Consider the following 25,697-nt stretch of genomic DNA (forward strand, 5'->3'; position numbering starts at 1 on the left):
ACCCCTGAGGCCTTGTTAGAAACGCACAGTTGTGGCCCCACCCTGGACCCACAGTGAGGATGGGGCCTGGCAATGTGTGTTTTCAGGAGCCTTCCGGATGCGGGCAGAATCGGAGAGTACCACCCCTTCAGGAAGTCTGACACTGGCACCCCCAGAGTTCCGTGATGCCCGGGCCTCTGCAACATGAGTGAAGTCAGAAGCCCCTAACCTTTCAGCAGCTACCGTGGGTTGCCGGGAGCGGAGTTTACCTTTGACGCAGAGATGACAGAGCATCTTTATCTGCCTGTTTCTCCTTTTTTCCACACACACGCAGAGACAGGTAGAAAAGGGCAAAAGGGGATGTCTCATGTTTTGAACTCAAATTCCTCAGCCAGGAAAACAAAAATTGGCAAATCGGGGGGTCTCGGTTGGTTTGAAGTCCTTGCTGAGGTTTTTAGCGGCAAAGGCTTCTCAGCGGGCCTGCCTGCGGTGAGGAAGACCAGTGAGAACCGCTGCCCGATTTTGGCTCTGTCCACCCTGCTTGAGAGGGTTTTCCGAACGTGGCTTAAGGCAGGAGGGCCTGGACAAAAACGGCTCTTCATTCCCCTTTCTTAGTGAAGGAAGACCAAGACACATTTGCAAACGTGCCATAGAGATTTTAATGAAAAAATTAGAAAAGTGCATTATTTTACAACACTACAGTAAATGATTTTCTTTTTTCTGTAAAGACATTGTAAAATATATACAGGGTTGCTTAGTGCATTCGTTACAAAAGAAAGATGCAATCCCTTGCATAAATTACATATTTTACACGGGCTGGATGTCTACTTGGACTTGTAAACATTGGTGATACAGTTTTGTTTTGTGTTTGTTTTTCATTCTTCAGGTAAGCTGCGATAGTAAATACCTCTGATAGTCATTTGATGGTTGTCTCATTCTGTTAAACTTCAGAACGGCATTCTAAGGCCATTTGTGAAGGCGTCCTCTCCACAGGTGGAGAAGGCCAGAGAAGATAAACAAAAGGAAAACGAACAGGAACAGTAGGCTTCTTTGAAACTGGTTCACCGTGGTCCAGTTGGGATCACTGAATCTGCCAAATCCGGTGCGCCTTCCCACCCAAGGTCTGATGCCTCGACCACAGTTGGGCCTGTCGTCCAAATCCCAAACGCCCACCAACGTGGGAAGGGAGGGCCTAGCGCTCGGGACAAACCGTTCCATCCTCCTGGCATGCGGCCAGGCTGACCCAGCTTCTGCTAGAAACTTCCTGACCTCCATCACTCCTCGGGAGTGTTCTGGAGGCCTTCCAGCAGCAGCACCGCCATCAGAACAAACCCAGGTCCTTTTAGCATGCAGTCATGAAAACGTCCAGCGACGCCAAGGAGAAAAATATCCAGAGACCCAGAGATACCCGGTCAGTGCGTACACGCGCGCGCCGCAGGTGCATAAGCGAGGCTCACACCTTTGTGCCCCCAACTCCCAGAATGCACTCCCTGTGCACACAGGCCCATCATTTTAATGGGCGTGAGTTTGAACCTAATTCAAGCTTAACTTCTTCTATGCCTAGGGTCACAAATGACACTTTTTAAATGTTTAATGTTTGAGGTACAAGGACACACAGTCGGCGAAGTTTAAAAGTGTACGTGGTAGAGGGAGTATCTATCTGCAGTTTCTTGGCCTGCTGGGAATAGACTAGAAATCCTTCCTTCTTGCTACGCGGTTCAGTGACTTAAAATCTCCTCACCCTCTTTGACATCTTTCCTTTGTCTCCTCTGTTTGTTTAATTACAGGTCTTCTGATCAACAGTATGTGCGGACAAACGAGAGAGCCTCAGACCTTCCGGGTGAGGTTAGCCTGTTTTCCTATTTAAATTTCACTCAGTAAGACCGACAGCATCACCTAATCCAATGCATTTTCTGTGCCGTGGAGATTTCTGATAAAGCACGGGGTGGACTGAGGTGGCCTCTGGAGGTCCCTTCCAGCCGCAAGCGGCTGTCAAAATGCTATTTGTGGGCTGAGTAAACAAATATGTAATTAGCCTTTTTCGGGACCATGTTCTTCTCTGAGGAGCTATCAAATTATACAGAAATCTGGTTAATTGTGGGTTCTGCTTCATTGGATTCCCACTAATCGTGTTTTGCCTTTCATTCGATTTTTATTTTTCTACCCAACTTCTAAAATTCAGCTCAAGAAAATGCAGCAATAGCTGAGCCATGTTCTGATTCCAAGAAGTGCTCATCTGACTCTCTTTCTAGAACTTGTGCATCTTGGGAGCATGTGACCCAGTGGAATTTTAGCCTTAGGAGGCCACAGAACTTGACCGTCCAGTTCACCACAATGGCCTCTCACTGAGGTTGATGGCAGATGCCCAAAAGCTCTAAAAATAATCGCCGGGTAAGTGAATCAATCAGCAGGAATACTGCTCAGAGGGGGCCCTGCAGAGCCACTGTTGCAGCTCACGTGAGTAGCTGCTTTGATCTCTCAGGTTAAGGAAAGGTAGGACTATCCTCAAGGTTTTTCAGGGAAAGGGGGGCTTTGGTTCACTGGGCAATGTGTCCCCCCACATTGCCAGCATTTGGTCCACTTGGGACTGAGCCAGGGCCACAAAGGAGAACCTGTCAACAGAAGGGTCAGAGGAGCTGGGTAAAGACATGATTCTTTGGTGCGAGGAGGGTTATAGAACAACTCTACCTGGAATATGTGGCGCTCCCCAGGGGGAAGGAGCTGGCCCCGCTCAGGAACCCTATGTTTGGGAGGACTTGGCCATCCCGCCTCCAAAGCGCCCCCCCCCCAGGAAATGTCAGCCAAGGGCGTGGAACATAATAACACTTATCTCCTGTCATCTTCACCAGCATCTGCCTCTCCCCTGGCCATTCCATCCTTTGTGGGAGAGGAAGTGACTTGCCCAAGGCCACCTGGCCTGATTACAAAGAGGAAGTAAAGAAAGCCGTTGAGGGGGGTGGGTGCTTACGAAGGCCCTGAGGTCTCCACCTCCCAATGCTCAGGAGCTGGAAGGGGCAAAGCTGAGGTTTTATGTTTTTAGTGGTCGAAGCTTATAGCTAAACTTCCCAAGACCTCCCTCTTCAAGATCGAGAGCTGCTCTCTGGATGGTAGGGGTCCCCAGGCAACTCGACTGGAGCCTCCAAGAGGCTGGGGTTAGGATCCAAGAGTGAACCGGATGATGTGAAGAATAACAACTGCCCAAGTGAAAAGTTACCTTGCCCTCAAATGCGTCCTCTTCTCTCTGCATCCCTGATTCCTGGTCACAGGCAGTCACAAAATCTGTTGCTCTCAGAGTCTCAGGAAACAGAAAATTCTTCACGCCAAGAAAGCCCAAGAATTATACATTTTCCTTTTAGTGGTTTCATGCTAATCTTTGGTCAAGCTGTTGGAAGTCTTCACCAGAACAAGCCCCCAGGATGCTTAAATGAAAGACCAAGTAGATCTTATCCAGAAATATTCCCATATGCAAATTAGACCTAATGTCCAGAAGAAGGAAGAAAACCTCCACCTGAAGAATAGGACGCCATAGAATTCAAATTGGGTGAGACTCCAGGATCTAGTTTCAGACTTTTGTAATCAGAGGAGAACCCAGTGGGGATATCAGGCTGGATAGCTCCTCTGTCAGAGCCCAAGACTCAGGCTATGGGTGTTAGAGCGAAGGACCTTGAAATAAAATGCGTGGGCACTGGGGAGCCATGGAAGGTTCTTGAGCAGGAGAATAGCCTGGATGACTTAAGGTGTGGCCAGCTTGTGAAGGGCCTTGACAGCTCACTGACTCATCTTTCAGGTGTGGCTCTGTGGTAGGGAGGGAGCCACTGAGCACTGGATGAAATCGCTGCTCCCTGCCCTTTCCCATGCCTGGGCCTCTGCCCGTGCAACAGTGCCCACTTGCTCCTCCAAGGCTCTCCTCAGAGATTACCAAAAGCCAATCCCCCCCCCACCACGAAGCCCTGCCTGCGTTCCTCCACCAGACTGATCACCTCTTTCCACAGCTGGACTTAGTCAAGTGCCCGGGAGTAAGCTTGCAGGAGCCTTGGACTGGCCTTTACGGGAAATGCAAACGGTGTGGAGGACTTCTAGCTCGGCGCCCGGCTCAGAATCGGCGCCTGGAGTTGTCCCATGCTGTTCCTGCAGCCACCCTAGGCGCTGGGGTTTGTCTGAAGTCTCCAACTTTAAAGGCTGGAACACTGAGGCTCAGAGAGGCAAAACCACCGCCTGCCTGTGAAGGGCCGAAGCGGGTCCCAGGCGTGCGTGCGGCTTTGTTCCCTCACGCTGCCCTGCGGAGACGGAGGAGCCTGCCCTGCGCCGTCGCGGGGCCCCAGAGCGAGCACTGGGCAGGGGCAGCGCCGAGGCCGGGGACCCCGCCCCTCGCTGTGTGTGCCCCACCCCGCTCGGCCTCTGCCAGAAGTCCTCCCAGGAGAAGACGGTGCTGCCCTGGCTCCTCCTGACGTTGGCCTCACAGGGCTCACTCACTCCAGGGCAAAGATGCCACAAGCGTGCCCCTGGCGTCTGAGGACGTACCGACCACCTGCTTTATGGGGAGTGCCCAGCCGCGGACAGCTTGTGGCCCTGTGGCGCGTGGCCCGCCCAAATGCCTCTGAATCGCCAGCAGTGGGGGGAGGGTCCTCATCCCGTGGATGTGTAGCGGTTTCCAGGGATGGAACAAAGGCCCGCAGTGAAGTTAAGACGTGCCTTGATGACAGCGACGGGTGGCCATTTAGGCAAAGATGCTGGAAGTCTGACTGTCTCTGTTCCCTGCTGTGGGCGCTGCCCGGGACGTCTAGCTCCTATGGCCGGGCCCCTGGAGGCTTGCTTCCCACTGTATTTGCCCAGGATAGAAAGAAGGACTGGGGACCCCAGAGGAGGGCATCATTGAGCACCTCGTGGAGCAGATAGTTAGAAGGAGCTTTTAAAGTAGGCATGAGATGCTCCCATCTCCACCTCCATGCTGGAGGGCGGCAGGGATACCTTCCAGGTAGCAGGAACAGAACCTGTATGGACATATTTTCTTGATCAAAATTAAAGGGACCGTGCCTCAGCCGGCGTGGGGTGCTCTGTGTTACCAGAACTGAGAAGGCCATGCTACAGAACCTGCCAGTGCAAACACACGTCTCAAACAGAGACGAGAAGAACTGGGTGCCGAGTACCCCACTGGCTCCCGGGTATCCTTCCAAGCCCTCTACCGGGCGACACTTGCTAGCCCTTTACAAGCCATGAAAGAAGATGCCTTGGTGCTTTATGTCTGTTTACAGCTGGGTCATCCGCACGGGTGTTTAGGGGAAAGATTGCTGACTCGGCAGAGAGGAGAGATCCATGTGAGAAGTTAGTTAGAAACAGCAGAGCCTTGCCCGGCTTTGGTGACGAGACCCGGCATCCAGGGGCTCCTGGACACCTTTCCTACAGCTTCGGTTCGTGTCTCCGGCAAAGGAGAACGGCATTTAATATGCCTTATTTATCTGCGACGGAAGAGGTGTTCACAGAGGTCTCCAGAGAGTCAAATTTCTCAAATGCATTCATCGTAACGACATCACCTTTAATTCCTTAACCTCAGGAAAGAGAGGCAGGTCGTGGGCCCGCCCACGAGAGAACTGGCCCAGACTCCAAAGTGGCAACGTCATGACGGACAAAAACGGAGAAGATATCCTAGACTGGGGGAGTCTGGGGTGCAGCAGACAAGCAATGTGGGGTGCAATCTTGGATTGTCTCTCAGATTCACAAAAAGGCCCTGGAGGACAGTTTTGGGAAGACGTGAGAGATGTGAATATGGGCTGCGTCTTAGATGATATTATCGTATGACTGCTAAACTTAAGGGTGATAACAGCACCCTTACCAAAGAGAATGCTCTTGTTCCTGGGAGAGAAACAATGTTTCCCTTTGGCCGAACCACCTAAAAGTTGCAGAGGCCACTCCGTCCTCCAGATGCCCCTGGGTATGAGTGTCGGGGGTGAGGAGGGGTTTAAGCAAACGTGGCAAAGTTCTGAAGGCTGGTGAGTCTGGGTGAAAGGGATACGGAAGTTTTCTGTAAATCTGGAATTTCCACAACAGAAGCTTGGGGCGATAGGGAGGAATCACGGTGATAGGTTTCCCTCCCCCCAAAACAGCAACCTCTACTAAGGTGTGCTCGAGAAATAACCACACAAAATGGAGGTACGCCCAGGGCCTTGGGGAACCCAGCACGCACGGGTCCTTGGTTTGCACGAAGACCACCCTTCGTGATACCTCTGCCTAGTCACTCGCCATCTTCCCGGCTCCCAGGATGCTGCCAAACAAAATGATTTGGGGTTTTCATTTTTGTGGCTCAACCCTCAGATGTGCCCAGTGACCAGAACGTCAGACCGAATGTCTTCGTCGGTCAAATTGATTTTGTGCTAAATGCTCACAGATTCGGCCCCCATCGGCCCATTGTGTGGATGAGGAAGCTAGAGGCCCGGAGAGGGGAACGGATTTCCAGGAGCCCAGTGAAGCTGCAGGTGAGAGCCGGGTCCCTGTCCTGCCAGACCTTCCTTGCCTGGGATGCTTCCGGGGTCCCACACAAACCACGACGCTGTAAGAAACACACGTTAGCCACTCCCAGGCAGCAGGCCTGCATGTGACAGACCCCAAAACCCACCCCTTTCAGGGCGAAGATACACCTCATTGGAGTGTTGGACAGATGATACTGCCCCTCCCGCCAAGAGAGCGGACGGAGTCCGGCACAGGCGTCAGACCCCGCGCCTCTGTGGATGCCCTTAACGGGCACCCTAATTAGGGCCCATTATTTAAGAAGTTTATGTGAAGAAGTAGGCCCGAAAACCTCAGTGATGGGTGGTTTTCCTTCTTTAATCATTTTTTACCTCTCTCACCTTCCCCTCCAAACTCAGTGTGCACAACGGATGTCTCCAAACCATTCTTCCCTCCAGCTTCAAACTGCTAGTGACCAGGAATCACTAAGAATCACTAGGAACCACGGCTTTCAGATCTGGAGGCAGAGGAAAATGACCTGCCCGGGCTTATCTGCAGGTTTCCAAGTCACCATCCAGATATTCTCCCAACCGAGGCCCCGTGTGCAGAGACCAAACGACGGTGCACCGAGATTAAGCAGTCAGCTCACCCTTTTCTACAGGTGGGTTTTAACGAGCACGTGCAAAGCCAGGCCTCCTGGGCAGCAGTCTGCATCCATCTGCTTCCTCTGCTGGAAGGATTAGGGACCCAGTGGGGATTCCTGAGCTGCACGGGATCTGCTGTGATCATTCCAAAGCGCAGGTACCCTCCTCCCAATCGGTGGTGCACAGTGGAGCACGACAGATGCTTCAGAGAGTATTTAAATTTAGAGCACCAGGCAGCCCGCTGTGTTTAAGAGGCCACTGCCTGAGTTTCAGGACAGAGTGGTGTGGATGGAAAGAAGTGCTCCGATCCCAGCTCTGGGGCTAACTGGGTAGCTCAAATGCCAAACAGGTTGGTTCACTCCTATGTAAAGAATCTAGCAGACCAATGGCATGACGGCACCTTCCACCCAGGATGGATGTCATAAAGATAGAAATGGGATGGTCTCTAGAAAGCACGGCACACAGAGCTGCTGGGATAATCGGTACCGCTGCCTACCTTCCTTTTGTCTTTGATGGAGGGGACGGATTGAGATCTCCTAGTTGGAAAGCATTCAAGTGAGAGTCCAAAATCTCTTTATCTATGTGGCATGTTGATTTCTAGACTCCCACCAGGGACCACGTGGCAGGCCAGCCTCCTGTGATGCTGGTGGAATGTGGCTCTTCTTCAGCTCATTCTAACCGAAGTTGAGGCCCCAATTCAAACAACTTGGTGCGATTTCTTCCCCCTCCCTGAGTGGGTGTGGTCAACTGGAAGGAGGGTGTGGGAAACCTGGGCTGAAAGAAAGAAATCATCAGCTGTGAGGGGGGAAGAGAGACGTGGGTCCGAGATGCCAAGAAGTCCAGCAACAAGGACTGTTTGGAGGGTGTGAGTGACAGCACTGACGAAGCAGCCAGGAAAGCAGCAGCACGATAAACAAGTGGGAAGACCCAGGTTCCGGCTGTGGGGCCTCAGATTCGTGTCCAGCCTTTCTGGACCTCGATTTCCTTTCCCGAAGAGGAGGGACCTCAGCGAGGTGACTCAGACTAAGCTTCCCCCTGGCTTTTGAGGATTCCAGTGCTGATGCGGTGGGCCAAGCTCTAGGTGGAGATGCCCCAGGCCCCCTTTATCAAGAGAGGAGAACCCTGGAGAACTCCTGACTCAGCGCCCCCATCAGAGCACCTCACTGGATGCACCTAGAGGACTCCTTGGCCAGACAGCGTGGCAGGGAAGAGCTGGACCATCTGAGCAAAAGGAGGACATCACAAGGGAAGCAAACCGAGGTTCCCCTCCACCCCCGAACACTGAGCATAAACAAGGATGTTTACCTTTGGAGCAGAAGACTCGGTACATGTCCTTCAGGGGCTGAGCTGGTAGCAAAGGGCAGGGGGTGGCGGGGGGGTACATGGAACCAAGAGAAATTCCAAGTTGCTTCGGACACTTAAGTTGGTGGTCATCCCACAAACAGAAAAGACTTCATCTTACCATCCTTAATCCTACAAAAAGGAGTCAGCTCTGTGGAAAGAGAGATTATGGGACGTTTTCTACACTTCTCTGCGAAGGGAGGAGCTCCCTGTCACCGGAAGCATTCAAGCAGAGGTAGGTCACTTTATGACCACTGTACACTGGTGAGGGGACCAGTTCTGAGTGAAGGGTTGAACCCACGTACCTCTGACTGACTCTAAAAGCCTGGTACACTTACCTGTGGAGAAAGAGATACAGGTTCCCTCATCTGAGGGCTCAGTGAGGGTGCCACAGTGTGGTGGGGTCAGCTTCTTGGACCCTTTTGGGGTCCAGACTGAGACTAATGTCTCAGTTCTAGCAAAGACCAGCTCTCTGACCTTGAGCAAATCACTCAGCCTCTCAGTGCCTCTCTCTCTTTTTTAGATCAAAGATTATGACACATACCCCCATTTGAGGTCAAGTCTTACCGTACAAGGGTTTTGTTGAGAAACCCCACACTTACTTACTACAAGCAGCCTCCTCCAGAGCATGAAGCACTCTGCAACTATGCACTCGTACTTTTGCACCCGTGACCCGCTAAAGCCAACAATCTCTTCCGAGAGAGAAAAAAATCAAAGAGCGACTGCTTCTATTCTCTAGACAGATTTTAGAGCCCTAAAAAAAAAACTTTTTTTCAAGTCTTAAAAATGAGTTAATCGATACGATGTTGAAGATCGATAACTAACTGTCCTCTTTGGCCTAGAGAATCTGAGGTTCCCAGACTCATTCCACAGGCCCTGTGTCCTAGATGAAAGGGCCATCTCAACATGGGATGTAACATTCAAGTGCTTGCCTTTTCAGAGGAATCTTGAGGGCCTGTGGTCACTCCAGTGGCCCCAATACTTGAGAAAGGATCGGGTGCACTTGGGGCCGTCTCTTAGGAAATCTTGTAGGTCTGCTCTTGCTAGGGAGCAGATCCTCCGTTCTGGGAGATCCCACTGGGGCCCCCACTGCTCCTGCTGAGCGGCCCAGCCAAAGCCCATTTCTATCCAAGAGCTGGAAGAACTGAAAGAACTTCCAGTTTTGGAAAAAGGGAAGTGATGATGGCTGATTTTTAGAAATGGCCGAGACAGCGATGAGGGAAATGAAGGTCCCCGCCCCCCCGTGAATCTGGAGGTGAGACTTTCCTTTATTCCCGTCGTGGAAAGGGCCTCCAATGTGCCATGTTCTATAGGCCCCCCTGGATGTTAGCAGGCCTTCCCTTTGGGGTCATCCCCTATTGAGCGTGGGGAGGAATTTCTCCATTATTCAGAAAAAAACAAGTCACCCCCTGAGACTGACAAGTTCCCAGCAGGCCAAGACGCAGCTCCTTGCCTCCAAACTCTTCCTGAGACCAACATCAAGGTTCCCTAACTTACAAATCAAATGCAGTTAGAGACAATCTTTCTTAAAATACATTATATACAGTCTTTAAAATGAGGAATGCCCTGTCATTTTTCATTAGGAAAAGATACCACATCCACCTACTAATATCCATTCTCCTCCAAGCATCCTGAACTGTAATTCTTATTCATGTGGGCAGATGCTACACAAATCGCCATCATCACACAAAGAAGAGAGAATAAAATACTCTGTGGTTGCAACAATTTTCCAGTTTCCCCCAACACGTCCAGTTACATGGAAAATTGTTGGAACTAGAGGTGGTAAAATTAAAAACGTCTCTGATAAATTAAGATTATTGGCTTTTTAATTATTCCATTGCTAGTTTTGTCTTCTTGTGTTGATAACGCATACCAGTTTAACAAAGTGCATGCTTGTTTAAAAAATTTTTGAACTGGCAAGCTAAAATGATCCGTGTCGGCCTGCCCCCCCACCCCCTAAAAAGAAGTTAATATAATTTAGAATCTAGCACTTTAAAAATGTGGTCATGACATATCTGGGATAAAGACTGCTTGTGGAACATGCTTGATTTGGCAAAATGATAAATCAAAAACCTTGTGGGTCCTGTTTTCCCGTTTTGTTTGGAAGCGGCCGAAAGCAGGCTGTTAACCAAACTGTGTGACAGCAAAGAAAGATGAACACCTGATACTTTGCACGTTGTCACATCAGAAGCACACTGGTGTGTGCGCCCATTCACACGCACTCGGACCACACACTTCGGGCCGCCCACCGCGTGGGGAGGAAAAGAGAAGGGAGCTGGGTCAGAGATACCACTGCGGGCGGTAGGGGGTGGGGGGGCACTCGAGGCTCTCAGCCGCGTGGGCAACTTTGGGTCAGGCATCCTCTGGGCTCTGTCTCCTTGTCTGGGTCTCACACCTGTCCTGGGAAAGCCGCCCCAGGGATGGGGCGGGCTGGGGAGAAATGTAAGGCATACTTTGCTGGGAAGAAGGAAGAAATCCATGCTTCATGCTCAGATGCGAGTTTCACAGGAAGACGGGCCTTTCTTTTTTCCCTTTGGCCTTTTGCTCTGTCTCGCTGGAAAGGTGGGGAAGAAATGAAACCAAGGGAGAAGGAAGGAGAGAGAGAAAAAATGATGACAGTAATCATAACCATGAAGGGTGACCATCATAAATAAATAAGACAAGGGGGGGCCAATGAGACTTGACGTCAGATATGACAAATGACTTCTGTTTGTATCTCCCTCCCCAGACCCTAGATGGACTTCCGCCGTCTCATCAGCCTGTGGTTGTCGGTAAAGCTGTGTAACCCGGGAGAGATGGAGCTAATCGGGGACGGGAAGAGGCTGTTCTTCAGTGTGCTTGGTGAGATCTCCTCGATCTTGTAAGAGATGGGGTGGAAGTAGTGGGGGGCGAGCTTGGCGCCGCAGGAGTTCTGCTGCGCCGCCGGGCGGCCGCCGTATTCCTGCGGGCGGTAGCAGGTGCAGGAGCACACGGACCGCAGGTCCGCCACGTCCGCCTTGCAGCGGGGCCGGCCCTGCCGCGCCTCCTCGGGGATGGGGGTGGCCATGCTGTTGCGGTTGCCGGCGAGGGACGCCCGCCCCTCGGCGTCGCGCCGCTCGTCCTCGCTGTTCATGGTCAGGAACCTGAGGACCACCAGGTTGAGGAAGGCCCCGATGACCGTCAGCCCCACCAGGATATACATAAAGCTAAAGGCCACGTAGAGCGGCTTCTTTTGCAGGGCGCCCTTGGTCTGCAGGGCCACGTAGTCCCCGAAGCCGATGGTAGTCAACGTGATGAAGCAGTAGTAGTAGGCGTGGAAGAAGCTCCACTCCTCGCACTGGGAGAAGGCGGCCGCCCCGATGCACAGCGTCCCCATGCAGGAGAAGAAGCCCACGGTCACCATGTTCTCCATGGACACCTCCGTGTTGCGCATGCCGCAGCACCGCTTGATGCGCTTGAGCAGGTAGCGCACGAACGTGTTCATCCGCTCGCCCAGGCTCTGGAACATGACCAGCGTCAGCGGGATGCCCAGCACCGCGTAGAACATGCAGAAGGCCTTGCCCGCGTCCGTGCCGGGGGCGGCGTGCCCGTAACCTGCGGGGGGGGGGGGGCGAGAGGACACACGGAGAGCGCGTCAGCTGGGGGCTCCTGGCGCTCGGCCGCTGGGAGGGAGCTGGGGGCGGGGCCAAGAATGGGGAAGAGTCGCCGAAGAAGTATCCTTTGCAGTTCGGGGACGGGGGAGGAGGTGGTCTGGGGCACGCAGTCCCGAGGGGCGCCTGGGGGTCACTTCACTGTTCTTCCAGGAACACACAGGGTTTTCGTAAGAGGAGAAGCAGCCTGTTCACTCATAATGTTTTGCAGCAAACCTGCAAAAGTGGCCAGCCCCGGGGAGAAAGTTAAATATCCCAACGTGGGTCGACATTAAGAGTGAAGAGTCCAAGAACGCTAACTGGGGTTTTTTTTTTTTTGGGGGGGGGGGGCTTGTCTTTGACCACCATGATTCTATCCTGCGATAAATGCGCGGTCCGAGGCCAGGCGGGGCGGACGGCCGAGGAGGCGTGGATCCCGGCGCCTCCCCCACGCTGGGAGCTGTGGGGCTGCCCAGGGAGGTGGGGGCACGACGGAAGGTAAGAGGGGTGCGCAGGTGGTGGGAGGGGATGCTGGATCCCCTAGAGCCCTTTCTGCGTGTGCTGGGGAAGGGGAGAAAGAACCCCGGTTTCCACGTTCTCAGCGGTGGTGCCAGGAAGCTCAGCACGGAGCAAGACAAGCTGCCTTCCGCCCCAGGCTCCCCGTGCCCCCGGCTCAGGCATCGGGAGCCACCAGCCCACAGCCAGTCTGTGTGGACTCCTGGTCCTACGTCGCCTCCTCCTACCCTCGTGACGACCCTATAAAACAGGCCCGATGCATCTGACACCACTGGCAAGGAGGCCGACTTAGTTACTCGATAGCAGAGTAGCTTGGTTTCTTCAGAGGTGGTGGCCGCAAACTCTGGGTTCAAATCCCAAGAATGAGGCTTTTTTTAAAAGCACACGTCTTGAATCGAGAGAGGTCACCGCAGGGTGGAGCATGAACGCCACGAGGGCAAAGATTTTTACCTGTTTTGTTCCCCGCTGTATCCTCACACCTGGAGAAGCACCGAGCACATAAAATACCGCTTTAACAAGGGACGGAATGAACGTAGGCCACTGTGTGAATGTGGCCTTTTCAGAATCGAGGGAACGAATAACCCCTAGAGAACCTCACGTGCGTAAGTGCTTTTGAAACTCTTCACGCAGCTGCACGGACCATCACTTCGTCGACCCCCTGCATCAACTATTGCAAAACCGAGCCTGTATTTCCTCACATTCAAACGAGGACAGTGGTGCTGGAGAGGTGAAGTTACCTGCCGGCCTCCCCCAGCTGGTCAGTGATCGTGTCAGAGCCGGGACAGGGTCTGCACAACGTGGCAGAAGAAACCGAAGACTAGTTCAAGTGCCGGGACTGATGCTGCCCAGAAAAGTACCAGGATCATGGGCAGTGTTTGGACTGAGAACTTGGAGGAGGCACACGGCCTTCCACCATCTCCCATCCTGCCCCGTCTAAAGAGGCCTCCCTGCTGCTCGCCCGAGCCACAGTCACGAGCATTCAATCAGCTGCGCTACCTTGGGCCCCGGCCAACCTCTGCCAGCCTGGGTGTCCTCATCTGCTACGCGGGAGGATGGGGATGTTGTGCAGACCTGCGGGGGTCAGAGAGCAGCTGGCCCAGGGCCTGGGGCTCGGGGGAGACCTGCACCCCGCCCACCGCATCCCCCAGGAAGACGACTCTGACTGCCCTAGCCCAGGCCTCCCTCCCAGGGACCCATCGCCTCCGTTCAGCCTGCCTGCCTCTCCCCGGGCGTGAACCCGGGCCACGCTTTCACGGCAGAGATGACATCGCACGTTTGTATCCTCTCTGGCCCTCAGTCCCAGTGCAGAGCTCTGACCCCTCAGCAACCCCACAGCCCTTACGGAAGAGGAGAAACGGCAGGTCAGCGTTGGAGTTGGGCCAGAAAGGACAGAACACGGAAACAGCAAGGAGGAGAGGACAACCGGCTTATCGATAGAAGTGATCCAATCTGAAGAGACGACTAAAGATCAAAAATTAAATTTTAAAAGCCTCAGAGACGTGTAGGACAGTGTCACCAGGTGTCCTAGAAGAAAGAGAATGAGACCAAAAAATTGAAGAAATGATAGGCAAAATTAACCAAATTTGGTGGAAGACGAATTTACAGATTCAAGAAACTCGGTAAGCCTCCAGCAAGACAAATACAACGAAAAGCACACATCGGAATCAAGCTGCTGAACACCAGAGAGGGAAGATCTTGAAAGCACCAGAGAGAAACCATGTATCACATACAGGAGAACAACTATTTGAACAGCACTTATTTCCAATCCTAAACAACAGGGGCCAGGAAACAGTGGATAACATCTTTAAAGAGCTTTTAAAAGAGACCGTAACCCAGAACTGTCTGTCCAAGGAAAGTATTCTTTAAGAATGGAGGCAAAATCCACTTTCAGACTAAAAACTTGTTTCCTGCTGCTCTGCACAGCAGTGATTACTAAGGAAGTTCTTCTGCCTGGAGGGAAGTGGCACCAGATGGAGACTTAGGTCTTCAGGAAAGAATGAAGTGCATCTCGGTAAACACGTGGGTTTATATTTATACAAAGTTCAGGGGTGGGAATCCCGTGACATCGCCATATAGCTCACCTGTGTGGCTGATATAAAACCCAGTTGGATGCTGGGAGACAGTAGATTTGCTGGCAACTTAATAAGGTGAAGTTAGCTAACGGTTCCGGCTGGGATATATTTACTGGAGGAAACCAGCGCGGCGGCGTTTGCTGGCTCAAACCCAGGTGCTCAGGCCCCCTCCTGTAAGTAAAAATGATCAGAAGCAGTGTCCCTTCACAGGGCCTGGATGGCAGTATGCCCGCGTATCCTGTCCCGGGGTGGTGTCAGTTCTCCCGCGGCCCGTCATACTACAGAAAGAAGGCCATCGCTTTGACGTCCCACAGTACATCTCACTGATGCGTGACAGCAACGACCTCCCTTAGCAAGACATGTGCACGAGAGAGTGTGGGCCGGGAACACCCCCAAAGTTCAGGGCCTTCCAAAGCTAAGGCCCTAGAAGCAATCTCCGAGGGCCCCAGCGGTCCAGGGCACAGGACCGAATATCCCACTGCAGCGAGAAAGAAGCTGCCTTTCAGGAAGATGGAGGCCTGGCCAGATATCTTCAGTTTCCCCATCTAGACGCACCCATCTCCACCCTGCTCTCCAATGGAGAGGCTAAGTCTGCATAAGCCACCTCAAGGGGTTCTTGGCCCTCTGGTGTCCAGCTGAGTTCATCCAAGGCACAGCCCCAGCAGGAGGTCAGAGGAAGGGAGGAAGATGAGGACCTTGGTAATGAGCTACATCTGCCGGCAGGTTCACGCCATGGAGCAACTCTACAAGTGCTAGCAGCTACATCCAGGCGTGATGACTGACAGCTCTCCACAGTTGCTCGTCCCAGGCTACCACACCTTCCCTCGTTGCTTTCCCTCCAACCTACCCACCCTCCCACGCTATAAATAGCCATTAATTAACTGTTCAAGTTGAGAGTGCCACCTCCTGCAAAGACCCTGGCTGATATACCACGTGTATTCTCCACTGGATCTGCTTCCCAGCTCTCCTTATGATGCAACACGGTGGGCACTGCATGCAAACGGGTCAACACACATCAAGTCTACATACAGAATATCCATAAAGTATCAGTGGAACACACAGACATAGCATGGATGCTTTATACAAATACACATGGTATATATACGCTTGGAACTTTGTGAAAGATGGATGTGTTGGATAGAGTAACTGCACGTGGATGTGAAACGTGGGCAAAAGCCACATACCACATACGTATTAGACCAACACACAAAGCATCTACGGTATACCCACCGCACACCCAGAGTCACACACTTTGTGCAGAACGTGCGTGTGCACGGAAAGTGCACTCAAGACACAGGACGTGTGCACCACGTGTATGCATGGGCTGCAGGGATTGTACGTACCCATATCTCAATAGCATCCATGATATCTACAGATAACAGGTATGCGCAGTGGAGAACATACAAAATACACATACGCCAGACACACGAGAGAAGACAGCTTCTCCTTCCCAAGCGGAGAATGGAATTAATATACAGAAATCTGTTGTATTTCTATAACAACGGAAGATCAGAAAGAGAAATGAAGGAAACAGCCCCACTGACCAGCACATCAAAGAGAATAAAATACCTAGGAATAAACCTACCTAAGGAGGCAAAACACCTACTACACACTGAAGACTATAAGATGCTGATGAAAGAAACTGAAGATGACACAAACAGATTACCCAAGGCAATCTACAGATTCAGTGCAATCTCTGTCAAATTACCAATGGTAATTTTTAGAGAACTAGCACACACACAAATTTTAATTTGTATACAAACACAAAAGACCCCGAACAGCCAAAGCGATACTGAGAAAGAAAAATGGAGCTGGAGGAATCAGGCTTCCTGACTTCAGGCTATACTACAAAGCTACAGTAATCAAAACAGTATGGTACTGCCACAAAAACAGAAATATAGATCAATGGAACAGGATAGAGAACCTGTTATAAAGAGGAGAACAAGCTGCAAATCTTCAATGCTCTCAGAGAACCTGTGTGACAACTCAGATCCTAGAAGACTGTGGGTGGTGGGTTTGTTTTGTTTTGTTTTGTTTTTTTATTGTGAGTGAATGAAGGCAGCCTGGCCTTCCTGGGCTGGGAGCCGGATTTATGCATCTACTCATACGTTATCCACTGAGACTCATCCAGAGCCTTGACTATGCACCATGACCTGTGCCTGGCACAGTGGATCCACGGGGGCTTTTCATCTTCCCCCGAGATCTCCAGAGGGGCACCAGCCAGCCCGTGCTCAGAGCCCCACCCAGCACCTGGACAAGGGGACCTTAGGTGGAGGGCATGGGTGTCGCAGTGCTGCTGAGGACTCTCAGGCTGATGCCTGTTCTCCTGGGTTGCCTCCCAACCCATCTGCGAGGACCAGTCCCTTGAGCTCAGAGCCACATCCCTGTCCAGGTTTTGGGAGCCAGTTCCTCCTCCACTGACAAAACCTCAGGAATCCCACCTAGGACCATACTGCTCATCCTTCCATCATCATAAACGATTCATCCTTTTGGCAGAGACATCTAAAACTGATTTATACGGGGCTCAGGAGGTGTGCTTGGGGTGCACAAGATATGCTGAAACCTCTGGGCTGCTGTTCTGTGACCTCAGCAGAGTTCTTCAGTTCCCTGGACAGATGTGAGAAATGAGGCTGGAAAGGAGAGATCAGACCAGCTCACGGCCACTCTGCAAGAGAGAGGGTCATCCTTCCCCAGCCCCGCAGGAGCCCAGCAGTGACCAACATGACCGTCACCCAGACCCCCACAAACTGGAGAACATGAAGACCACCCGCCACCAGAGGTGAAGCTCCCTACACACAGGGGACACAGTGACTCACACTGTCCCTCTGCACCCAGCCCCTTACGCCCCCTTTCTGCTGACTTTTCCACGTGTGCAGAGCCAGAGACTCAGACTTGCTCGTGGCCCCGATGGGCTGCTCAGGCGGCCACAAGGGGCCAGGCCCCTGGGTGTGAGGCCAGCCATGGGGACCACTGACATGGGTGGCGACTGCAGTGACAGCCTGAAAAGCCACCCTCAGTGCAGCCACACGGCAGCTGCGTCTCCAGCACGGTGCTCCCCGGGCCAGGGTTCTCTGTCAGCAGGTGGCAGGGCCCGGGACCAGGCTAAGGGCAGAGGCAGGTGGACATATGGGGTGAAGGAGGTTTAGCAGAACGGAAAGGAAGACTGCAAGCCCAGCCCCAGGGGTAGGGGTGGAGCATTCGAAGAGCTGCGAGGCTATTTGTTAAGAGGAATGCACAAAGTCAGCCTTGCGAAGAACCTCCACTTCGCCCGGCCGACCTCCCCACCCAGAAAGGGCCGCAGAGCCCAGCTCCATACCACAGGCCAGCATGGGCTTCCTAACCGACAAATCCCAAAGGGGGATAGAACTGTTCAAATCACAAGCCCCACCTTGAAAAGCTGATCTGGACTCCTGAGCATCCTAGAAAGACACCTCAGTTTCCTCATCTGTGAAATGGGGCCAAGGACAGGGAGCAGAAACAGAGATGCAATGGAAATTGATCTCTTATCAGGTCACCAGGTCCCTGCTATGGACTAAATGTCCCCCACAAATTCATACACTGAAGCCCTATGCCCCACCCCCAGCGAGATGACATTTGGGGGTCACCCCTCCCTCCTTCCCTCCCACTGCCTTCTTGCCAGACTCTGAGCTCCCAGGAGGGCAGAGCCCACCCCTGTGGACCCCAGAGCCCAGCACGGACCAGGCACTCAGAATTTGGAGGGCGGCATCACCACGCATATGGCCTCCGTCTTCCAGGCCTGCCTTGAAGTCCCGGCCCGTCCCCAAGCCCAGCACGGCTGAGGGCAGCTTTGCCCAAGACACTGCGTCATCCAGCCCGATTTTCATGGCCCCTTTGATATACTTAGTGGGTCTCTTTGATCTGTCCTGGGAGAGGCTTTGCAGAGAAGAGGCCTGCATCTCTGGACTGCAGCTGGCTAACAAAGAAATGGGCTCTGTCTTCCCGGAGGGGAATGAGGCGGGGGAGGAGGGTAATAAAACTAATCATTTCTGTTGGGTTGGGGGCTCCCCAAAGAGCCAGCTGCAGCTACAAGGCAGTGCTCCCTTGCAAGACACCCTGTGCTCCCCTAGCTCCTCCTAGGTTTCCCAGAAGCTGACAACTGCCAGGTCCCAGAAGTTCCCAGGCCCAGCTCCTGCCCTGGGCAGCATTTCATTAAGATGCCATGAGTGAGTGTCCAGCGGGCTGTCCTCACTGGGAGAAGTAAATAAGGCAACTGGGCAGCGTGGGTCGTAGACCAGCCTCACTCCTGACACTCCGGGCCTGTCCACGGCTCCCTCCTTGGCCGTCAAAGCCCTTTCCAGACCCTCACAGCATTTCACAGTTTGCAAAGCTTCCCCCACTGTGAAATGCCCCTCCCTGAAGCCTGCCCTTATCCCTCTGCCAGAAACGACCAGCCCAGCTTTGAATTCCCCTCCAGGACACTTCAGCGGGCGGGGCGAGGCTGGCCCCTGGCATCAGGACAACCTGGGTTGGAGCCCTGACTATGCCCCTTAGGGACCGTGGGTGCCCAGGCCTCCTCATTCTCTTCAGTCAAGTTCACTGTGATCCCAACCTCCCAGGGCTACCCTGCTGCTTACTGCACAGAAGTGGCCATCAAGGCCAGGTGCCAGGGGTCATGGGCCTCTCTTCCAGCCCAGAGGCCGCCCGGCCCAGGGAAGGAGATGCCCACCCAGGCGTTTGGGCATCAGGAAATTTGCTGCTGGAAGAGAATGAAATATTTATAAAGGACACGCAAGGATTTTTGTGCCTGTAGGAATTGAAATAGGCACAAAGTCCACTAAAGAATGACTCAAGGTGGCTTTGTGGAGAGAGGTGCCAGAGCAGGGGGCTGCCCTCAGCCCCCCAGGCTTTCTGGCTGGCTCCCCACTTCAGCCTGCAACAAACACTCCACTCATCCGTCCTCCAACCGTGCTGGCCCGGCTCCAGCCCCCGCATGGGCTCCGCGTGATTATTAAGACCCAGGTGTCTGCAGACACCAAAAAGGAAAATGGGGATGGGGGTGCACAGGGAGGGTCCTCCAGAGGTTCCTGGATGGAAGTCAGCAAGTCCCAGGGACTACATCTGGCTCCATCGCCTACTTTACCAACCATGACCTTGGGAAAGCCACCTAGACTCTAAGCCTTTACCCTCTTCTGTAGAAGGGGAGTGAGGAACGAGGCGTCCCTTCCAGTTAGTTCCACAGCTCTCGACCGTCTGCAAAGCTCTTCTGCATTCGTTCTTTCATCTGAAAGGGCCATCCCTTGTGGCAGCCCCAGGTCAAGCCACCCTTCTCGCATCATAACCCAACCTGAATTTCTCCCGGGTCCCACCCCGGGGGGTTGGGCTAAGGTGCAGGACTGCCGTGCAGCCCCCGAGAGGGGATGATGCTTCCTGGGGGCTCCGATTGGGTCTCCGGCCAAGCCCTGAACCAAGGAGCCTTTTGTTCTTTGCTGCCAGACTTGAAGGGGCCACAGGGCGTGACGTGCGGAGCCTCTGAAGCTTCACACCCTGAGGCTGAGCCCAACCAGGCAGGATCCACCCCCAGGTCTGAGCCCAGTCTCCAGTCAGCCCTGCTCAGGCACTCCCGTGTGTCTCCCAGTAATCTGGCTTCTGCCAGGGTTCTGATTGCAGTGGGTTAACACTCAACCCGTGCTACACCTCAGCATGGCTACAAATAACGAGCAGCCTGGGATGAATAACAAAGCACTTTGCAACTCCCGCACCCCTGCACCGCGCGCGCTTTCTCTTACAGGCCACTAGGTCTGTCTGAGGGGAAGTGGGCAGGTGAGGCCAGCCAGGCCTGTGGGCAGCCGTTGGCCAGCTGGAGACCCACGTCCCCGGAAGGAGAAGCTGCTCCCCGAGCCCAGCGACCGGGGCTGTAGGCCGGGGTCACCCAATGTCCTGATTTTTAAAGAGAAGCCGGAAACACTGGATATTGAAAACGTGGGCTCTAAGTGGTATCTAATGAAACATTTTAAAACGTGGCGCAGGCCAAACACAGTAAGAGACAACGGACCACCTGTTTGTCCAACGGAGAAGTCATGCTGCTCAGGAACGGGAGGAGAGGACAGAAGGGACTTGAGGAAAGGGAGGGCGGGGGCAGCAGGAGGAGGCGGGGAGAGGGCTCCCCACCCCCGAGCCCCTCCTCACCCCCCACATTCACCTTCCCCCATCACGGCGCGGTCTCTGCTGCAAGTCACCCGCCGGTTCCATGTCACAGACGCGCCCACCCCGCTCAGAGCCACGGCCCGGGGAGTGGCCCCCTTGGGTACCATCCCCGAGGGGACTCGGCCCCCAGGACCATGACCCCATGTCACCGATGAGAACACTGAGGCTTCCTGTCCAGGGCCGGGGAGTCCAAGGCCTGAGCCCTGGCCCCTCTCAGAGGCGCCTGGAGGCCCGGCGACTTGCTCGGTCACCAGTTTGGCACTGTGATCCCTGGAAGAAAAATTGAATGACAGAGCAATTCCCTCATTAATTTCCCGAAACGTTCTCTTTTGCTTTCACTTCATCGTTTTGATATATCTTAAGAGGGAAAGAAGACCTAAAAATATATTTTTAAAAATATGCAAGCTCACAAGGCGCAGATTTCTAACAACAGCTCAGGGTAGGTCTTTCTCTCCTGTCTGGAGGGAGGCCTCATGTGAGGACGCCCTGGGGAGAGCCCGGCGAGCCCCTTCCTGGGAGGGCTGGGAAGGCCGGGGTGAGGGCCACCAGGTGAGGCCAGAGCCCGCTCGGCCTGAGGGACCTTCCCACTCCCCCTCCCCCCGCCCCGGCTTGTGCTAAATGGACGCTGCATCTCTCGCTTGGTCTGCGCTATCACTCAGGAGCGCGTGGCAGACGAGATGGTGGGCCCCTAGAAACCCTGGTCCAGACCCCAGCTGGGCCTCTTTCCCAGCTCTGGGCCGCACCTCCCCGGGTCCTGTTTCCTTTGTGTTATGAGGATCCAGCGGGCTCCCGTCACGTGCCGTTATCCCCACCTTACGGAGGAGGAGCCTGGGCCGCCCCGTGTGCTTCTCCTTTAGTCCCACAAAGACCTCGGGAGGCCGGCAGCAGGAGACCCCTCAGATGGGGGCAGAGACGCATCCCGGGGTCCCTGAGGGTGCTGAGAGCGAGCCCACAGCAGGCGGCAGCGGCGGCCACCCAGACGGCAGCGGGGAAGTAAAAGGCAAGAGTTTACAGTTTGCCCAAGGATGTCCTCTACTCTTAGCGCAGGCCAAAGCGACACAAAATCCTTCCTTTAAAAACTCTTTTTAGCAACTCTCCTCCTAGTTACACAGCCAAAAGAATTTAAAATAGGTATTCAAATACTCGTACACGCATGTTCATAGCAGCACTATTCACAACAGCCAAAAGGTGGAGACGGCCCAAATGTCCATCAGCGGATGAATGGATTAGCAAAATGCGATCTATCTCTGCAGTGGGATATTATTCAGCCTTAAAACAAAAAAAAGGGAATGGAAGCAAGCTAAGTGTCCACTGATAGATGAATGGATAAAGAAAATGTGGTGTGGGACCCAATTAAACTCAAAAGCTTCTGCACAGCAAAGGAAAACATAAACAAAATGAAAAGACAACCTACGGAATGGGAGAAACTATTTGCAAATGAGTCAACCAACAAGGGATTAATTTCCAAAATACACAAACAGCTCATACGGCTCAAGATCAAAAAAAGAACCCAATCAAAAAATGGGCAGAAGACCTAAATAGACATTTCTCCAAAGAAGACATACAGATGGCCAACAAACACATGGAAAGATGTTCAACATCGCTAATTATCAGAGAAACGCAAATCAAAATTACAATGAAGCATCACCTCACGCTGGTCAGACTGGCCATCATCAAAAAGTCTACAAATAATACATGCTGGAGAGGGTGTGGAGAAAAGGGAGCCCTCTTGCACCGTTGGTGGGAATGTAAATAGGTGCAGCCACTATGGAAAACAATATGGAGGTTCCTTAGAAAACTAAAAATAGAGCTACCGTATGACACAGCAATCCCACTCCTGGGCATATATCTGGAGAAAACCGTAATTCAAAAAGATACACGCACCCCTATGTTCACTGCAGCACGATTTACAACAGCCAAGGCATGGACGCAACCTAAGTCCCTGTCGACAGATGAACGGATAAAGAAGATGTGGTGCACTTATACAATGGAATATTACTCAGCCATAAAAAAGAATGAAATAATACCATTTGCAGCAACACGGATGGACCTAAAGATGATCATACTAAGTAAGTTAGACAAAGACAAATATCATGATGTCACTTATACGTGGAATCTAAAACAATGATACAAAACAGAAATAGACTCACACCGAAGACAAATGGGGGAAGGGGTGTCAGGGGAGGGATAAATTAAGAATTTGGGGTTAAAATATACACAGTACTATATATAAAATAGATTACCAACAAGAACCTACCGTATAGCACAGGGAACTATACTCAGTATCTTGTAATAACCTATAATGGAAAAGAATCTACAGAAGAATATATATATGCATATATATATAAAATCTGAGTCACTTTGCTGTACACCTGAAACTAACACAACATTGTAAATCAACTCTACTCCAATAAAAGAAAAAACGAATGAACCAAACGGAAACAAGCACAGATACTGAGAACCAGGGTAGTGGTTACCAGGGTGATGGAGGTCTGGGAGAGGGTGAAATGGGTAAAGGGGGTCCACAGTGTGGGGACAGATGGAAACTAAACTTTCAGGGGTGAGCGTGCTGTGCTGTGTCCAGAAGTAGAACTATAACGCTGTACACATGAAACATAATGCCGTAAACCAATTTTAAAAACTAATTAATTTTAAAAAAAGAAAAGCTGGCGCATGTATACAATGGAACATTACTCCCATAAAAGAGAAGGAAATCTTGCCATTTGTGACAACACAGATAGACATTATACTAAGTAAAATGAGTCTGAGAAAGACAAATACTATATTATCTCACTTATGTATAGAATCATAAAAAAACCCATCAAGCTCATAGAGAAAAGATTGACAGCTGCTGGAGGCGGGACTCGGGGACGGTGGGAAAAATGGGTGCAGGGGGTCAAAGGAGCAAACTTCCAGGTGTAAAATAAATAAGTCCTGGGGACGTAATGTACAGCACAGCGACCGTAGTTCATAACACTCTATTGCATATTTGAAAGTTGCTAGGAGAACAGATCTTAAAAGTTCTCACCACAAGCAAAAATACTGTAACTGTGTGTGGTGATGGATGTTAACTATATGTATTGTGGTGATCATTTCACAATATAAACAACTATAAAATCGTTATGTCATACACCTGAAACTACTATGTTATGGTTCAACCGTATCTCAATAAAAAACGTTTTTAAAAGGAAGGAATCTCTGACACATATTACAATGTGGCTGAGCCTCGAAAACATTATTCAAAGAGAAAGAAGCCAGACACAACAGGTAACACTGTATGATTCCATTTATATGAAATATCCAGAATGGGCAAGTCTACAGAAACACAAAGCAGATTAGGGGTTCCCGGGGCTGGGGGAGGGGACAACACAGCGACTGCCTGATGAGTCGGGGGTTTCCTTTTGGGGTGATGGAAATGTCCTGGAACTAGATTGAAGTGGTGGTTTGCAAAAGTTATTTATGAACTAAACGCCATTGAACTGTACACTTGAAAATGGCTAATTTTATATTATGCCTATTGTACCTCAAGAAGTGGGGGGGGGAAACATTATTTTTAAAGCCAAACGCTTCCCATTTTCCAGGGGTCCCGGCTCTGACCCGAACGGGAGAGACATCAGGAGCAGGACTGGGTCAAGGCATACCCAGACCCCAGACCCGCAAATATCTCACGCTTGGACCCTCAGAGGCATGGAGCCTCTCGCTGCTGGAAGAGGTTAGAGGCCCTCCATCTGCGAAGTAAGTTTGCTCTTGAAGAGGGTCATATAAGATGTGGCCAGTAAAGAGTTTAAGGGGCTGAAATGATGGTTAAAGCCTACAGCTCTCAGTATTTTCAGGCCCACTTGCTAAAGAGCCTCGGACCACCAGTCAGCGACCAAAATGCAAGGGCGCCCTCTGGCGGGAACACGGACAACTGCAGAGCCGGAACTCGGCCGCATGGGCCACCAGCCCTGGGTTCCCCTGGGACAGCATCCAGAGCCAGGGAAAAGCCATTCATCTTTTTCACAGAGGACGTGTGTCGTGTGGTGAACTTCTCATCAGTCACCACCAACCAACGGCATCACTGATGAAACATAATAATAATAGATGATGGTGGTCACAACCACTGTCTATGGAGGCCGTGCACTGCGCCAGGGACCGAGCTAGCACGTTTCACGTGCCTTAACTCATTCGCTCTGCAGCGAGAGGGAACGCGCTTTGCGTAGTGAGTGGTGTTCTCTCGGGGGCATGGATGAGAAGCCCCCGAGTCAGACGGAGCTGGTGCCCATCCTAACTCGCTGCTCTGGGCCAGCCACATACTGAAGAAGAGGTGTCCTCCTGTCTCCTCCAGCCCTTTGCAAGAAAACTCTCCTCTCTCTGCCATTCTACCCTCCTTCCATCGCTGCCCACAGTCCATAACGCCCCCCCATCCCGAAACAAAAGCTGCAAGGAAAGCTGGGAAAACAAACCTAAATTTGAAAATTAAGTTCATAAGAAAAATTACATAAAATCGGGCTGACTTGTGAAGAGTCTTGAGTAGAATAAGACAATTTTAAGCCAGGCGTAATACCCAAGAATACCCACTCATTCGGTAATCACTGATACTTGTATTTTTAAAGAGGTAAAACCAAGTCACAACTATTTAACCTCGTGCTTTGTTTCTGTTTGAGGTGGAGACGCTCCTTCAGGGCCTGGAGGGCAGGAGGTGGAGGGAGCAGGCGAATTCCTGGAGGCAAGATCCGTGGGCGCCGAACAGAGAGAGCCCTGGACGCCAAGGCACTCAGCCTCTGAGTGCCAGCTCCCCAAAGCCCCCAGCCCCCCAGCTGCCCTGCCCTCCCGGAAGCTTCTGCCTCCTCTCAGGGCCCGGCTCCAAGGTCACCTCCTCCAGGGAGGCCCTCTCCTCCTCACTCACCCCCAGATCCCAAAGGCGCTCTGGGCACACAGGGACCTAAGGG

General features: G+C 52.2%; 1 protein-coding gene across 1 annotated transcript in view; it reads right to left on the reverse strand.

Annotated features, from left to right (window-relative positions):
- Positions 1-623: 623 nt before the first annotated feature.
- The window catches only part of KCNK9 (potassium two pore domain channel subfamily K member 9), a 93,221-nt gene continuing 68,147 nt past the window's right edge, over positions 624-25,697 (reverse strand). The window contains exon 2 of the mRNA XM_059042700.2: positions 624-11,978. Coding sequence (XP_058898683.1) covers positions 11,137-11,978 — 842 coding nt within the window. The 3' untranslated portion in view covers positions 624-11,136. The remainder of the gene's footprint in view (positions 11,979-25,697) is intronic.

This window comes from Kogia breviceps, chromosome 17 (assembly GCF_026419965.1).
Source record: "Kogia breviceps isolate mKogBre1 chromosome 17, mKogBre1 haplotype 1, whole genome shotgun sequence".
Taxonomy (NCBI): domain Eukaryota; kingdom Metazoa; phylum Chordata; class Mammalia; order Artiodactyla; family Physeteridae; genus Kogia; species Kogia breviceps.